Source organism: Cricetulus griseus, chromosome 3 (assembly GCF_003668045.3).
Source record: "Cricetulus griseus strain 17A/GY chromosome 3, alternate assembly CriGri-PICRH-1.0, whole genome shotgun sequence".
In the NCBI taxonomy this organism is placed as follows: Eukaryota; Metazoa; Chordata; class Mammalia; order Rodentia; family Cricetidae; genus Cricetulus; species Cricetulus griseus.
The window spans coordinates 220731833-220748362 of NC_048596.1; the positions used below are offsets into that span (position 1 = coordinate 220731833).

The 16530-nt window shown below is 43.2% G+C and overlaps 1 protein-coding gene across 5 annotated transcripts in view; it reads left to right on the top strand.

The window, feature by feature from the left end:
• Positions 1-16530, top strand: part of Dclre1c (DNA cross-link repair 1C) — a 35266-nt gene that overhangs the window by 12269 nt on the left and 6467 nt on the right. For 3 of the 5 annotated variants that reach the window (XM_027405212.2, XM_027405213.2, XM_035442824.1), the window contains exons 4-12: positions 1465-1524; positions 3629-3684; positions 4143-4244; positions 5246-5318; positions 5615-5755; positions 8923-9024; positions 10621-10757; positions 11288-11342; positions 14189-14277. In XM_027405212.2, coding sequence (XP_027261013.1) covers positions 1465-1524; positions 3629-3684; positions 4143-4244; positions 5246-5318; positions 5615-5755; positions 8923-9024; positions 10621-10757; positions 11288-11342; positions 14189-14277 — 815 coding nt within the window. The other 2 variants (XM_027405215.2, XM_027405214.2) reach the window with 2 other exon arrangements.

The window sequence follows — 16530 nt, forward strand, 5'->3', positions numbered from 1 at the left end:
CCTACCGGGAAAATTCCCTTTTTTTTCTAACTGGAAGAGCCCTTTTCCTTTTCTTTTTCTTTGTCTCTGGAGCTGTTCTATTTGTATGTTTGATTTTTGCAAATGAGCAGTTAATGTTGCAGCTCCTTTTAATAAACATTTTAGCAACTGAACACATTGCTGCTCCTGAGATGGGGAATTCCCCATGTCCCTGCCAAAATCTTGGAGTTCTTACTTGCCGATGAGCGATGATCGTACTTTTTACCTCCAGCCCTGGAGTGTCAGGACTCCTCTTTTCTTTGTGCCCTTTGACGGTGGGCGCCAATTGTCAGTGTTCTGAGTTACGTGGGACAATCAAAGAGTGTCACTCTAGAAGGTAATCAGGCTCTGAGGCAGCCATGCAGAAGTGTGTTTACATCACACCCCTGCAACTTTAGTCCTTATTATGTGCTGTTTGCTGTACTTAGTAATACAAGGTGTTCAGGATTTGCCAGGACCATCTTGTGACTAAAGTCATGCGAGGGCTATAAAGCTTCTTAAGAAAAGGAACTCTATGTCTCAGAAAACAGTCACTGATTAGATACAAAGGATTTCCTCAGGGCTTAGGTGCACCTAAAAACAATTCCAACACTCTGGTGTTCATGCTAGGTACAATGGCTTTTTTAATTTTCCACTACAAGGAAAATCTATCTAGAGCTGGTGCTGCAGCTCAGTGGTAGAGTGCTTAGTGGCTTCCCATGCATGCACACCACACACATACATATTCAAGTAGGAAAAATAAAGAAAATGAAATATTGATGTTTACAAAGTGGAGTCAGAGATAGGTTGATAAACAGTAGTTTATTGGGGAAAAGTACTCATGCAAGGGAGACAGTGACCAGGTTTATACCTGAGCAGGACGGACCCGGAAATGCTTCCTAGTCAGGTCGGCCAAGGGAAATAGAGCCGCTAATCAGGATTTCTCCCTACAATTAAAGTTATCAGAAATCTCTTCAAAACAGTCTCAGCCCAAGTGGTTTCACGGTGCATTGTGAGAAGATGCTGTCCATCTATCTGTAAATGTGGTATTTTAACATTTGTCCCTGCTTACTAGTGGATGTATGAGAGTGTGTGTGTGTGTGTGTGTGTGTGTGTGTGTGTGTGTGTGTGTGTGCGTGTGCGCGCGCGCGCGCGCGCGCGCATGCTGACTGTGTTTGCTCATTGTGTGTGCACTGTGTACTAAGTATGTGCGTGTACTGAGTGTACTAAGTGAATGCATGTGTACTGTGTGCATATATGTTTTTTGTGTGTGCATCGAGTCTTTATGTGTATGCCAAGCCTGGAACCTAAGGCCTGTACATGCTGAGCAAGTGCTGTAACACTGTGCTACAACCCCACTTCATTCAAGGTATTTTGGTTTTGTTATGTCATTTTTTTACTGTTAATTTTACTGAAGTCATAATGGCTATGTGGCACCTCTAATTTCTTCACTTAATCTCTTTTCAGAAAGCAATTGAAATTGAAACTCCTACCCAGATAGCTTTAGTTGATGAGGCATCGGGTGAGGTAATTATATAATACATATTTTTTATTTTTTCTAAATGCTGAAATGATTGTTTGACTTTGTCTTTAATTCAGAATGCTCATTCATTCATAAACAATAATTTATGAATGAAGTAAATTTTTGGAAAAACAACCACAACATTTGTAAGTGTTTTGATCACTATGGACTTGGGTTCTCTCACTGTAGACTGGCATTCTCCCATTGTGTATCTTAACTATCATTTCCCAGTGTCCTCACACAGTGGGAGCAATAAAAGTTCCCCTTTAAGGCACTAATCTGTTTTTTAGGGGGTTAACTTCAAGAACTAATCACCAGTCAAAAGTTTCTCAATTAAATTCCCAGGGGTCACTGTTTCAACCCCCAAGCTTCAGGGGATGGAGACATTCAGTCATAGATTGTTAGAATTATTTCCAATATTAGAGGGATTAAACATGATGTATTTATTTTTTTAATTTTGCCAAAATTATTATTATTATTATTATTATTATTATTATTATTATTATTATTATTACATGTTCATGACAAGAATGTTATTTGTTAATACTACACCATGTTGTCACATTTATTGTTTCTTATGTCTAGGATATAAAATAGTGGTTAGTTAATATTTTTTGAAGCAAATTCAAATATAATGGCTATCTTCTTTTTGAATCATTTTCTTAAATCAAAATTAAGTCTCTGCCCAATTGGATAAAATTTATTTTTCAACCTTAAATTTAGAGCTTGTATTTTATTATGCATTAAGACTGTAGGCCTAACCTTAAAACAAAACAAAGCAAAAGCCCATCTGAATGACACCAAGGGTTAAGGAGAATTTTCCTGTTTTCTGGCAGCCGGGTTAGCATTTGTTCTGTAGTCTGTTATAACATCATCACGTGTGGCTTCCCAGTGTGGAACTCTGAGGGTGACCTGTGTGTGTGACTGTGATCACAAGAGAGGTGACCTTTTAGATGGCTTTTCTTAGAAGATCAGATGTATTCTTCATCAATGTCTTCCTGGTAGAGCCAGGTTTGGGTGACAGTGAGGATTAAAAGGGGGAACACAGAGGGAAGGAGAAAGCGAGAGAATGAGGGACGAGAGCAGGCCTGGATCTTTGCAAGTGTGACTTGGGAGACATGCTGTCAGTGGCCTTGTCATCTCCCAGCCCAGCACTGAGTGGCAAGGCAGGCTCCTGTTGGGGTCTTGCTGTGCCACTGCTCATATGCCTTGTCCTGTGACCTGACTTTTGGACACTGTGTGTCCAGCCCCAACAGGAAGACCCACATTGAAAGGAGCCTCAGAATTAATACTGTGAGAAATGGGTGAGGAGTTACAACTGGGCAGTGAACCATTGCAGACTGAGCTCTGCCCCCTTCTGTTGAGAGCTAGAGAGCCAGCTAGCTCAGGTGCCCAGCAGGCTGTGTCCTAAAAGGACAATGCCATGTGCAATGTGACGAACTGGGACTGGGCTGCATCCACTCCTTTTATCTTTTTAATAATAGCATTACCGCAATAATCATCGGCACACAATTCACCCAGTTGAAGACCTGGAAGCTGTAATGTATTCACAGAGTTACTTGTACACCACCACAGTCAATTTTAGAATATTTTCACCAGTTAGAAACTCTGTGCCTATTACGACACTCCCACTTCTGTCACAGCTCCTGTAACTACTATTTGCCTTTCTGTCTATTTGGACTTGCCTATCATGAGACTTTGTTCTCTTGAGTGTTTTTCAAGACACATCCCTGTATATGGATGGCGTACACATATAGAATCTTATCTTTACAGTCAAATAGTATTCCATGGTGTGGGCAAACCATATGCTGTTTAACCTTCATTGGTTGCTAGGCATTTTGAAGGCTCCTGTGAGTAATTATGCAATGATTTGTCTATGGGCAAACCTTTTCATGTGAACATTGTCTTTGAGTGTGTACTTAGAAAAGGACCTGGGTCCTGTCATAGCTCTGTTTAAGGCGGTGGACAAGGGAGTGGACAAGTCCACTTCTTCCAGGGTTTGAAGAGTGAGAGACTGAAAAGAGGCGCACTCTTGAATGATATTTCGTGAATTTAGCCAGCTCCTCGTGATAACTTCTGTTACTGTTGTTTTCTTTATTTTCTTTTTAGAAGGAAGAGGTTGTTGTGACTCTCTTACCAGCTGGTCACTGCCCAGGATCAGTTATGTAAGGGGGCCCATCTGTTTCCATTTCTTTCTATATAAATATGTATTTTATTTGTAGAGATAACTTCTTAGTGTCTAAAAGGTAGTATTGTCTAGAGATAGATTTTCTTTCGCTGGCAGTGTCTTTAATCTTTAATCATTACTTCAAACGTGAGCTTGGGAAATTGAGATGAAGCCCACATGAAACGTGGCTTCCTTAGTGCACACGCCTTTAGTTGGTATTTCTCCTGTGACTTTGCACTGTCTTATTCACATGGGTTTTCTCTACCCCTGGAATGGAATGATTTGAGTGTTTATTGGGAAGTGCTAGAATATTCCAGGCCATGTCTAGTACAGATTCAGTAATGTCCCCATGCTGTTGTTTTATCAACAATACATCATTAAGGAGGCCTTTGCTGTATTTTCAGCTTTCTTAGGACTTTGTGATCTGGAAGTCACTGAAATATGTTTGTTTTTCAGGTTTTTATTTCAGGGCAGTAATGGAACCGTCTTATACACAGGAGACTTCAGACTGGCAAAAGGAGAAGCTTCCCGAATGGAGCTGCTGCACTCTGGGGGCAGGTATAGTACCTTTTGTGATTCTTGGCTGTGCAGTTTGAATAAGTGTGCACGCACCTGTGTGTGCATGTGTGCATGCATGCATGCTTTCCCCATAATTCCAAGCTTTCGTTTGATTAGAAATCAACTTGAAGCCAGGCAGTGGTGGCGCAGACCTTTAGTCCCAGCACTCGGGAGGTAGAGGCAGGTAGATCTCTGTGAGTTCAAGGCCAGCCTGGTCTACAGAGTGAGTTCCAGGACAGGCTCCAAAGCTACAGAGAAATCCTGTCTTGAAAAAAATAAAAAATAAAAAAAATATAAATAAAGAGAGAGAAGAAAAGAAAAGAAATCAACTTGATTATAAAAGTTACAAGAGTGGAGCACATTTCCCCCATAAAGTGAGGTCATGGAATATTCTCTATGCTGATTGGAGTGGTAGGGACATGAACTGATAGAAGTCATTGGATAAGGCATGTGAAATTCAATATTTTAAATTATATTTACGTGTGTGTGTGTGTGTGTGTGTGTGTGTGTGTGTGTGTGTGTGTAGGTCAGAGGACAATTTGTGGGAGTCAGTTCCCTTTTCACCAAATGGGTCCTGGGGAATCGAACTCAGGCTGTCAGGCATGGTGATAAGTGCCTTTACCCAACAAGTCATATCTCTGGGCCAAAATTATTTTTTGTTTGCTTTGGTTTTTTGTTTGTTTGTTTGTTTGTTTTTGTTTTTCGAGACAGGGTTTCTCTGTGTAGCCTTGGCTGTCCTGGAACTCTCTGTGTAGATCAAGCTGAGCTTGAATTCAGAGAGACCTGCCTGCCTCTGCCTTCCAAGTGCTAAGTGTATGCCACCACCGTCTGGCTCAAAAATATGTATTCTATTGTATGGAAATTGTTTTTCAGTGAAGTTGATGAACAAAAGATTTGGAAGTAGAGTGGAAGAACCCAGAAAATAAAACAGAGGTGTTACATTGTTTTATACACAGTTATGTCTCATGAAATGGCTAACACTGTTTTCTTCTTCTTTTCAGAGTAAAAGACATCCAAAGTGTATATTTAGACACCACGTTCTGTGACCCAAGGTTTTATCAAATTCCAAGTCGTGTATGTCTGCCTGGGTGATGGGTCTCCCTGGGTGATGGATCTCCCTGGGGTGATGGGTCTCCCTGGGGTGATGGATCTCCCTGGGGTGATGGGTCTCCCTGAAATGATGGATCTCCCTGGGGTGATGGGTCTTCCTGGGCTGGTGAGCTGGGGTGTAGCTGTAGCCACCTGTCTTGTTGGAAGGGTGGTGTGGGCTAATGCAGCAGTTGTCCCTTGGGGCATGATTACCTCTGAATGTTGAAGAGGAAAAAGGTTAGTGACTTTCTATAAAACATCAATTTTTGTTGGCCGTCTAGGAGGAGTGCTTGAAGGGGATTTTGGAGCTGGTTCGGAGCTGGATCACTAGGAGTCCACACCACGTCGTGTGGCTGAACTGTAAAGCAGCTTATGGCTATGAGTATTTGTTCACCAACCTGAGTGAGGAGCTAGGAGTCCAGGTACCTCTCCCTTTCCCTGTAGCCCTGTTCCCTGCTCTGCCCCTCCCCTATTCCCTTTCCCTCCCTCCCCTCCCCCAAATAACTGAAGACAGGGAGGGGTGGGAGCAGCTTGCTAAAACACAGCTGCAGTGGAGGCTGGACCTCTCAGGGATCACCTTATCTTTTTAGATGCACAGCCTCACAAAAGGACACCCACAGCTCAAAGAGCACTTTTTCCAAAGTATGGATTATAAAATAAGTACAGCAGTTGTGACCAGTATCAAAAGTAAATTTGAACCTGTGATATCTAGGTGTGTTGCTTGCAGTTAAGGTATTGACAGTGAACATTTACTTATGTGGTTGAAAACACACACACACACACACACACACACACACACACACACACACACACACGTATTTCTCCATGACTGTGCAATGCCCAAGTTGTTGTGGAAATCATATTTCCTGCTTTGAGTCATGGTCAACAACACAGGAAGCACACTGACCTGGGAACTAATCAATGGATCAGTGTTAGGCTTGGTGGGAGTTTTCACTTGTCTATTTTTGGCCATTTTCCCAGTTGTTTGATGTAGGATTCTCAGACCCAACTGTTGAGCAATACCTCCCCCTCCAGGGCACTGAAAAGTGCCTGGGACTTTTGTCCCTAAGAGAAGATGGCTTTGAAATAATCTCTGAACAAAATGGAACATTGGGACCAGAGGGACATTTTAGTTGTGTGCTTTTAAATGTAGATCCACCAGCTGACAAATCTGTGCCCACAATGTACTTCAGTGATGCTACAGTTATCTAGTTTTGCTGGTTTGCTGGGGATGTGGCTCAGTGGCAGAGCATTCACCTTGCATGCACAAGGCCCTGGATTCTATCCTCAGCACTGACTGGTAGGCGGGAGGGGGGGTAGTTTTTCTGTTTTTGAAATTATAAAATTCTAACCTTCACTCTCTCTAAATGTCTGTCCCTCCTTTCCTATCCCCAAGTCTATTTCTCTAAGTTCTTCTAGCCAAATATTTTGATGTAAAGTCATTAATTGTTCATTTTGAGAAAGATTTGCTTTTATCTGGGATCACTCTGCCTATGTGTTTGATGTTAAAATGGCCTTTTAAATTAAAATCGTGGTAGTGATAATATTCACACATGTACACACACATATACACACACACTTGTTTGTGTTACCTATCTTCTAAATTCTTTTTCAGGCTTTCTTTCTCTGATATAAAGGTGGCAGTTATTTGCCTCCCCTAAACTTGGGATGTAATTTCAGGGGGTGTGAAGAGTGGAAGCTACTGCTCTGAGCCCTGGGGGAAGAAGCCAAGGCCAGGGAGGCTTCAGGGAGAGGCTTTTGATGGTCATCCCAGAGTTTCCATAAGCCCTTTTGCCAGCAGTAGGGATAATTCTAGATTAGGAGTCTACAAAGAGAAAGTGTGAGGTTTCCAACTAAGGTGCCTCAGGGATGCTCTGCAGCTGCCTTTGCAGTCATTTCTATGCGGATTCTCTTCATGTGTTCACTTTATCCCCTTTCCGTTTTCCTTAGAGAGCCTGAAAAGTCATGTTCACTATTGCCTACTTCTTTCTTCTTTATTTTCCTTTATCTTTTTTGGGGGGGGCGGGGGAGAAGGGAGTGCAAGGTCCAGGTTGGTCTGAAACTCACTCTGTCGCCAGACTGGCTTCAAACTCATGATCTTCCTGCCTCAGCCTTCTGAGTTCTGCAGTTCTGCAGTAGTAGCTGTGTCAACCACTCCTGGCCTATGTTTTCTCTGTGTGTCTGTGCAGATGCATGGGTGTATACAAGCACCTATGAATTCGAGCTGCGTATGTTAAAGGCCAAACATTTGTCAGTTTGTCTACTTAAAGACTGTCTCTCATTGACCTGGAACCCAGTAGGTAGACTGGCTGGCAAGTGTGCCCCAGCAATCCACCTGCCTCACCTCCCAAGTGGGATCACAAGCACCGGCCACCATAGCCAGATTTTTTGCATGGGTTCCGGGGACCAAACTTAGTTCCTTATGCTTGAAGGCAAAGTTTCCTGGCTGCTTCATCTCCCTGGGCACTTATCTTTCCTTCTGATTGGTCATAAGTAAATCAGATGCACAGACCACTCGATGAGTAAGCAGTTGTGCTTGAGTTCTTTTTGCACCCTGCCTTGGTAGAAGCCAGCACAGCAATTGGGCGTTATTTCTGTGTGTTCGTTAGTCTCAGGCCAACCTGAGAGTGCTACAGTTTTAGTTTCGTTTCATGATCCTAATGTCAGTTTAGGCACTCATACCATCTACTTTGAAAGACCAGAAGACAAGTTTGGGTAAAGCTGCCATAATTGGTTTTAATACTTTAAACTGTTAATAGCCTTAAGTTTCTGGAGGTCAACCAGGTCTGTGTATTTGTTTTGTTGCATCTTTCTCTTCTCTTTGCCCTGTGAAATTCTATGTGGCAGGACAATCTGGATCCTACTTTTTTTTTTTTTTTCTTTCCACACCAGCTATCCTGTGTGACATGTAGTGTGCCATTAGAGTGGGCTGTCTTTTGTTGGGGGTAACATGCATGCCAGAGAGTGCTTGGAGAGGTCAGAGAACAATGTTAGCATTGCCTCTCTCCTTCCTCCTTTATGTGGGTCCTGGGTGTTGAATTTAAGTCACCAGGCTTGTTTAGCAGGCACCTTTACCCACCAGGTCATCTCACCAGAGCACTAGGAACTCCTTGATTGTTTCTGTCAGCTTTGTTCTCAGCTCTATTCTAGGGTTTAGAATTGAGTTTTGCGTCCAGCAGGTACATAATCAATATGAACCAAGTGATTCTTGAAGGACAGTATTAACACAATCAGAGGCAACCTGGAGGACAAGTCCTTTGCCTAGTGACATCCTGTTAGGATTTTACCAAGCACTGCAGTCCAGAATGAGAAGATTCAACTACTACCTGGACAGTGTCCCTCTGAATAATGACCCTGGAAGTATTTATTTATTTGTTTATTTATTTATTTATTTATTTGGTTTTTTGATTCTCTGTGGCTTTGGAGGCTGTCCTGGAACTAGCTCTTATAGACCAATCTCACAGAGATCCGCCTGTCTCTGCCTCCCGAGTGCTGGGACTAAAGGCATGCGCCACCACCGTCCAGCAGAAGTATTTATTCTTAAGACTGCATTTCAAACAACATGCTTCTATCTGCTTTTAATGCACAGGTTCATGTGGACAAGATGGATATGTTTAGAAACATGCCTGATATCCTCCACCATCTCACCACAGACCGAAACACCCAAGTCCATGCCTGCCGCCACCCAAAGGTACTGAGGAAGCACCTATCCTGTTAGTGGGAGCCCAGAAATTCTCCTCGGAAGTGTTTTGTAAGCCTAAGGTGTTAGCTGGAGGCTGTGCAGTATGCACACCTGTATCCCATGAGCATGTACTTCATAATGTGTAACAGGCACAGATTCTTAAATTCTTAACATGAAATTGCTTCTCCTACATGAGAATGAAAATTTATTTGTAATGAAGTTAGTAATCTGTGCTAGTTGTGATTTAAACAAGTTATTAACTCTTTGGAAAATGCATCCAAACCATTTTGGTCATGTTTCCCCTTCCTCTACTCCTCCCAGGCCTACCCCATCTCCCTACTCAGCCACCCGTGTGTGCTCTCTTATTTCCATTTTTTACTAACCTGTCAAGTTCTGTTTGTGCTGCCCATATTTTCCTGGGTGTGGGGCTGTCCACTGGAGCACAGTTGACCTGCCAGAAGCCTCACCCTTAGAGAAAACTGGCTCTTCCTCTTCCAGAAGCTTTCAGCTGTCCATGGCTTCTCAGAAGTGGGGGCTCAATGACATCTTCCCACTCTGTATTAAAATATCAATTAGCTTGATCTTGTGCAGAAAGCCGCAGTGGCAATGAGTTCCTGTGTGCAGCAGTTATGCCATGTCTAGAAGACACTGGCTCCTGTCCCCCATAAGCTCTGGCTCTTACAGTCTTTCTGTGGCTACTTCCACGATGATGCCTGAGCGTCAGGTGGGGATATGATGTGTCTCGCTGCTCAGCACTACTCACACACTTGTTCTCTGCACTTTGTTGGGCTGTACACAGAAGGGCTGGAGAGACTTAAGAGCTCTTGTTGATCTTTCAGAGGACCTGAGTTTGTTTCCCAGCTCATAACTGCCTATAAATCCAACCCCAGGGACCTAATGTCCTTGGTCATGTGTGTGTGTGTGTGTGTGTGTGTGTGTGTGTGTGTGTGTGTTCAATTAGAGAGCTGCATATTAGAACCTATGTGATAAGTAGGCTACATATTCTAATGCACATGCATTTATTTAATTATACATAGCTACACATCCAGTAGACTCTTGGATGGCTGAAAGAAAGTAGATAATAAGTGGGAGGTCTCACATAGTACATTGATTCAGGCTATTGTAGCATAGGCTATGCTCAAACTTTCAGTCCTCCTGCTTCTGTTTCCCAAGTCGTCATGTGGTACCTTACCCAGCCCAAAGAGTAGCTTGCTTTTGATTTTCGTTTTTGAGAGTCTTTACTGTAGATGGGTCCAGGCTGCTACAGTAGTCCAGGCTGCTGTAGTCTAGGCTGTTCTCAAACTCATGATCTTCCAGCCGTGTGCCACCTCACTAAGCCTGAGAGTTCTCTTGACACAAACCTATTCTCCAGTGGTTTGTTTCCCTTTCCTCATATTGAGGGGATTGAAGCACCCAAGCCAGGTGTTCTCTAGAGTATTTCTCAGTTTGAAATAACCTGCTTCCTTCCTTGTGTCTTCATTTCTTTCGTGACCAAAAACTCACCTGCAAGTGCTTTTGAACGCCAGTCTGCAAACAGCTTTGCTGAAAATATGTAACTAGAATTTAAAACAGATGCATGTGTGTGTTGTTTTGTTTTGTTTTCAGGCAGAAGAGTATTTTCAATGGAATAAATTACCCTGTGGGATTACTTCCAAAAATAAAGCCATGCTTCACACAATCAGCATCAAGCCATCCACTATGTGGTTTGGAGAGAGAACCAGAAAAACAAATGTGATAGCGAGGTAAGGAATCAGTGCCCTGCATCTTCACAAACTCAGGGGTGAAATGTTTAATTTAATATAGTTTAAACTCAGATCAGTCGGGGCCCAAGGAGGGGATGTTCTAATTGTGGGAACTATCTTTTTCATCTAAACATTATTTAAAACGGAGAGATGTTTCTTCTAAACAGTCCATTATTATTAATATTATTAATAATGGCAGTCCATTATTAGCTGGTATATCCAGGGGCTTCCTCTGTGAGGGACAAGATGGCTGAAGGCCTCTGAGGGCTGTGCTGTCTATCACAGCCTGGAATTAGAAAGAATGGAAGGGCCTGGGACAGTAGAGGCGCCCTAACCCTTAGCACCCTCCTCTATTTGGGCTATGTAGAATGCCTACAGCAGGTTGCCATGTCTGAAGAAGTTGACTCCTGTCCTAAGAAGCCTTTCCTCATAGCCACATGTCTTCACACCCAAACAGCCTAAGTGGGAGTTCTTCTCTGTGACACCACTTAGTTTTGCTAAGTGTTCTTTTGTGTTCTGCTTCCCCGTAGGACGGGAGAGAGTTCATACCGAGCTTGTTTTTCTTTTCACTCCTCCTACAGTGAGGTAAGAGGACCCATCAGCTCCTAACTATTGATGATTGTTGTCAGCCTTTACAGTTGATCACCTCGGGGCAGGGTACACGTGTGTGGGGTGTACATACACACGTGCATATGTGTATATGGAGGGGTGAGTGTTGGTGTGTATATGAGTGGAGGCCAGAAGACAGCTTCAGGTGTCATCCTCAGGAAGGCCATCACACTCTCTGCTGTAACAAGGTCTCTCATTGGCTTGGAGCTCAGCAATTAAGCTAGGTGGTCTGGCTGTTCAGAGGGATGCTCCTTCGTGCTTCCCCAGCACTGGGATTACAAGTGTGTGCCACTATAGCCAGCATCTTTACATGGTTCTGGGCATCAAATTCAGATCTTCATACGTGCAAGGCAGGCACTTCAGGGACAAGTAGTGGTTTTTGTGTGCATGCCTCCCTAAAGACACACAACAGTTGTTCGTGAAAAGTGCCTAAAGAATTGGTGTACTTTAGGTTAGAGGAGCCATTTTCATAGTTCTTAGAAATCCCCAAGGCTCTGTCTGTGTCCTCATTTGGTCCTTTGAGTTACAGTTAGATGCTGACTGCTTTGTGCCTCAGTCATCCATTTCCCAGAGGGAAAACATGTCTTTGCATCGTTGATATCAACTTTGTCCTGCAAATGGCAGTGAATGTTTCACCGATTACCAGTTCTGGCCAGTGGGTACTGGAGCAGCATTTTACAGGCGGTATCCTGTTTATGCTGTAAATGAAGAGTCTGAGCCTTAGACTTACTGAGATCACAGCTTACTGAGATCTGATAAGTGAGGTTTGCCTGGGTTGTAGAACTCTTAAGAGGAATAGTGACAGAATTCCTCTATTTAGCATTCTGAACATACCCCACCACCACCACCACCCAAAAAAAAAAAAAATCAACCCATTTGTGAATGTTTTAAACTGTGATTGTTTTTAGAATCATTAGGAATGGAATCTGTATGTGTAGTCTTTCAAGTCACTCATACACAAAGGGTCTTGGGCCCGCAACACTTCCAGTTGTATGTCCCAGTTAGAGTACACACAACCTGCACTGGCTAGCAGCCTTGCTCAGGAAGCCCCTCCCACTCCAGTCTCGTGCGTGCTCCCTGTCCTCATCCGCCTATATGTGAACAGCTTTCAGACACCTTAGCATCCAGCATTTCAGACTTTATGGTAAGGGGTCCTTTCTCTGGCCCTAGAGAAATGTGCACAGAGGCAAGTTGTCCTGTATTGGCTGCTAGCAGAGACCTGCAGGCCTTGGGCCACCAGTGGTCTCTACTGGACTCACTCTTCCTCTGGACTCGTTAAGTAAAGTGCTCTTGCTTCCAGGCTTGACTGCATTGCTTACTTTAGTGACTGCAGTCTAAGATGTAATGAGCAAAAGAGTTTGGTCTTCCCAGGGTGGTAACCACTGTGTGGTATTTGACTCCACAAGTATAGGCATTAGAACAAATCAAGTAATCTTTAAGATGCAGTTGCCTTGGTAGTGATTATACATGGGAAGAGGTGTGTAGGGAGAGAACCTGATTACATGTACTGCTAACCACACCTGATTCATTTCACCAGGTCCTGACCCACTTGTAGGTTCGAATTCTGACACAAATGGAATCTGACACAAATGGAATCTGACACAAATGGAATCTGACACAAATGGAATCCAAGATAGGTTATTAACTGGTTATTTATTGGGGAATTATACTCACATGAGGAATCAGTAACCAGATTGGCACTCTGAGTGGTCCAGTCCCAGAATGCTTCCCAATGCTGGCTCAATCCCGAGATTGAGAATGTGCCCTGCTCTCTTTCGCCCTTATCTACACCCTTCTATGTACCAAATGGGTGTGGTTAACAGTACATCTAATCAGGGTCTGTCCCTACAATGGTGTAGTTACAAGACCTTGTTTTCTTGTGTCTTATTATGGTGTCTTAATACTCAGTTGTATTCGAACTCACATAGAAGAGGGTTTGTCAAATGTAGGCAACTGGCCTTGGACAAAGAAATGAATGTCATAAAAAGACACAATCTTTAGATCCCCTTAATCAGCAACTCAAGCTCTTTCTGTGGAGCACAAACCTGAACAAATGTGCAAGTTCCCAGACCCCACATAGCCCAGCACAGGGAGGGTTTAGGGGAATGAGGCCAAGGAATTACATGTGTCTTTTGCTTGGCAGGTCCCCTGGTGGTCCCTGCATGCAGCCAGCACTGAAACAGGGTCATGAGGAAGCTCTGCTACCCTTCCCCATACCTCTACTTTTCTGACACCCTCATGTTTTCTTTTTTTAATTAATATTTTAGTTAGCATACAAAGTAATGAATCTCATCGTGACATTTTCAGATATATCTTCATACTTCATTCATATTTGCCTGCCATTACCCTCTCTTGTCTCTCCTCTCCTCCCTCACTGATCCCCTTCCTCTCCCCAAACAGTCTCCCATCTGTCTTCATTATATATTGTTTTAAATCTAGTTCCCACAAATGAAAGAAAACAGACTAGACCATTTTTGCCTCTCCTGATCCTCGATCCCCCCACAGTTCCTCTCCTGCTCTCATGTCACATATGTGTACATGTATCGTGTATGTGTGTATCTGTAGAGCTCCACATACAATACAAAATGTGCTGTTTGGCTTACTTTGCATAACACAGGGATCTCTAGTTTTATCCAGTTTCCTGCAAATGACATAGTTTGTTCCTTATGGCTTGGTAACACCCCGTTGTGTCTGTGTCACCTCTTCATTTCTTCCCCTGTGGAGAGACTTCTAGACTGGTTCTGTATACTAGGAACTTTGAGTAGACCAATACCTCAGTTTCCCATCATAGATATAGTTGATGTATTTTATATTCCTTCTAGATTAAAGATTTTTTGAGCTACATCTGTCCAGTGAATGCATATCCAAATGTCATTCCAATAGGCCTCACTGTGGACAAGGTCATGGAATTGTGAGTAGTTTTTGTTTGTGGGGCTTCTATTTGTGTTGTTGTTGGTGGTTCTGGCTGGGAGATGGGAGTGCTATGCCTGAAAACTTACAGATCAAGAACCCATTCCTGTTATAATTTTTTTTTTTTGAGCTTCCCCTTTATTTCCATTTCTTCCTGTCATTTCTAGTGGGCAGAATGTGCAGGTAATGCCGGTTTGTCCTAAGTGGAAATCTATTCACCAATTACTTGCAATGTGCATTTGGCCAGGTCACTTCAGAACCAATCATAACTAACCAGCAAATCAACAGATTAGGAATATGTTGTGGGATACTCGATCACACTGTGAACCCCAAGTTTGCGTTTGCATTAATTAATTAAAAACAACCTTGGGTCAGGAGGCTGAGTTAGCAACTAGTTGACAGAAAGTAATCATAGAGACTAATAGGGAGTCTGTAAGACTATAAAGAGATGCACAGGTAGTAGTAGGGAGGGACTTAGTGTAGCGTGGGCTCTTTTGTTTTGGTGGAGGGGAAGGAAGCTCTTTCAGAGACACAGGCAAAGAGAGAATGTCAGCTAGTTGCTACTCAGCCTCTCTGAGCTAGCAGGTTTTCATCCCAGCTTTCATCCTAAGTCTTATTGATAATAGAATGATAGAGATTTAATTCAAAGCTATATTTGGTGGCAGCTACATAGCCGGTTCCTACTTGTGAGGCCATGGCCTGAGTGTTGGGCCATTGCCAAAAAGGCAGGCCAGTAACTGCAGAGTTACATTTGCTAGCTAAAACAGCAGCCTCCGTGCCCACGAAAAGACAACAGGATATTCATTTGTGCCTACTTGTTGGGGTTCTCAGGGATCTATAGATAACTATAGATCACCTGGCCAAGAGCCAATAGGCAGTCAGTCAAGGTATCTATGGAATGGGTGAATGAAACTCAAAGAGAGCAAGGAAGTGCAATAGTTTTCACTATTACCACTTTTGTCTTTTATTTTTTAACTTACATTTCTTTATTGTGTGCATGGGCATGTGAGTTACTGTTATTGTTGATGTGTGTAAAGGTCAGAGGACAACTTGTACAAGAAAGTTTTCTTTTTTGTTTTTTTGAGACAGGGTTTCTCTGTGTAACAGCTCTTTCTGTCCTGAAACTAGCTGTAACTCACAGAGATGGGACTGCCTCTGCCTCCCAAGTGCTGGGATTAAAAGGAAGTTCTTTGTTTTCAACAATCCAGGGGACTGAACATATGTCCTCAAGACTTAGCAGCAATTGCCTTTACCCACTGAGCCATCTTGGCATCTCACTAATCAGCTCAGGCTGGCCTGAAATGTGTGATCCTTCTGCCTCCACCTCCCAAGTGCTCATTAGAGACAACTGCTACCACACCTGGCATAACTTCTTTAAGTCCATTCATTAAACATTTCTTTAGAGCCATCTCAACAGTCAGGAGAGTATGTGGGGCAGTTCCATGTTGACTGAGTTTTAGGGTTCAGTGGAAAGGCTGGTGTTCAGAGACATACATGTACACAAGCTGCCAGGGCTATGAAGGAAATCACCCTGGTGTCAAGGGAATCAGCCCGAGACTGATGAGGACATATAGCAGTGAGTTTAGAGAGACAGATGGAAAACAGGCCCCAGGTTATGGCGAGAGGCCTAGGTGGTGAATGAAATAGGCGCAGTAAAGAAACCCAAATCTACTCCGTGTATAAAAGGGGAAAAGTTTATTCCAAACAGCCAAGGCTGTCTCAGGAAAGCAACAGGGTTGAGGGTGAGGTTTTTCTGGGGTTTTAAAAGGAGCAGGGTACCTGGGAGGAGGGGAACCTATAACCTGGGGTGGAGGTCTTTGAAGTGTATGGATTGAAGATGTCTAGAAGCTTGATGTGGTAATAGGTACCACAAGTGTGTTAATGGAGGAGACAGAGGCCCCTTCTGCCAGAGATAAGGACAATGCTTCCTTTTAGAAAAGCTACTTTCTCAAGTTCCTGAGGGGATGGTAGCTTTTGTCTAAATGTCAGAATTTGGGAAAAGAGATTTCTTAGGATTAGACAGGTGTGGGACACACAGATTTGGAGTTGTCAGTGAGGGCAGTAACTGAAGAGGACAGAAACATCAGGGAAGCATAAGGAATGATAACCAGGCTGAGGCCACAACTCCAGTAGCAAACTAAAGAGCTGGAAAAAGATATGTGTTCTGCCAGTGGGAGGAGGGAAAGTGGAAGTCACTAGTGGCGAATTCTCAAGGCGTGAACTGGTAAACTGGAGACATGTCTCAGCGGTTGGT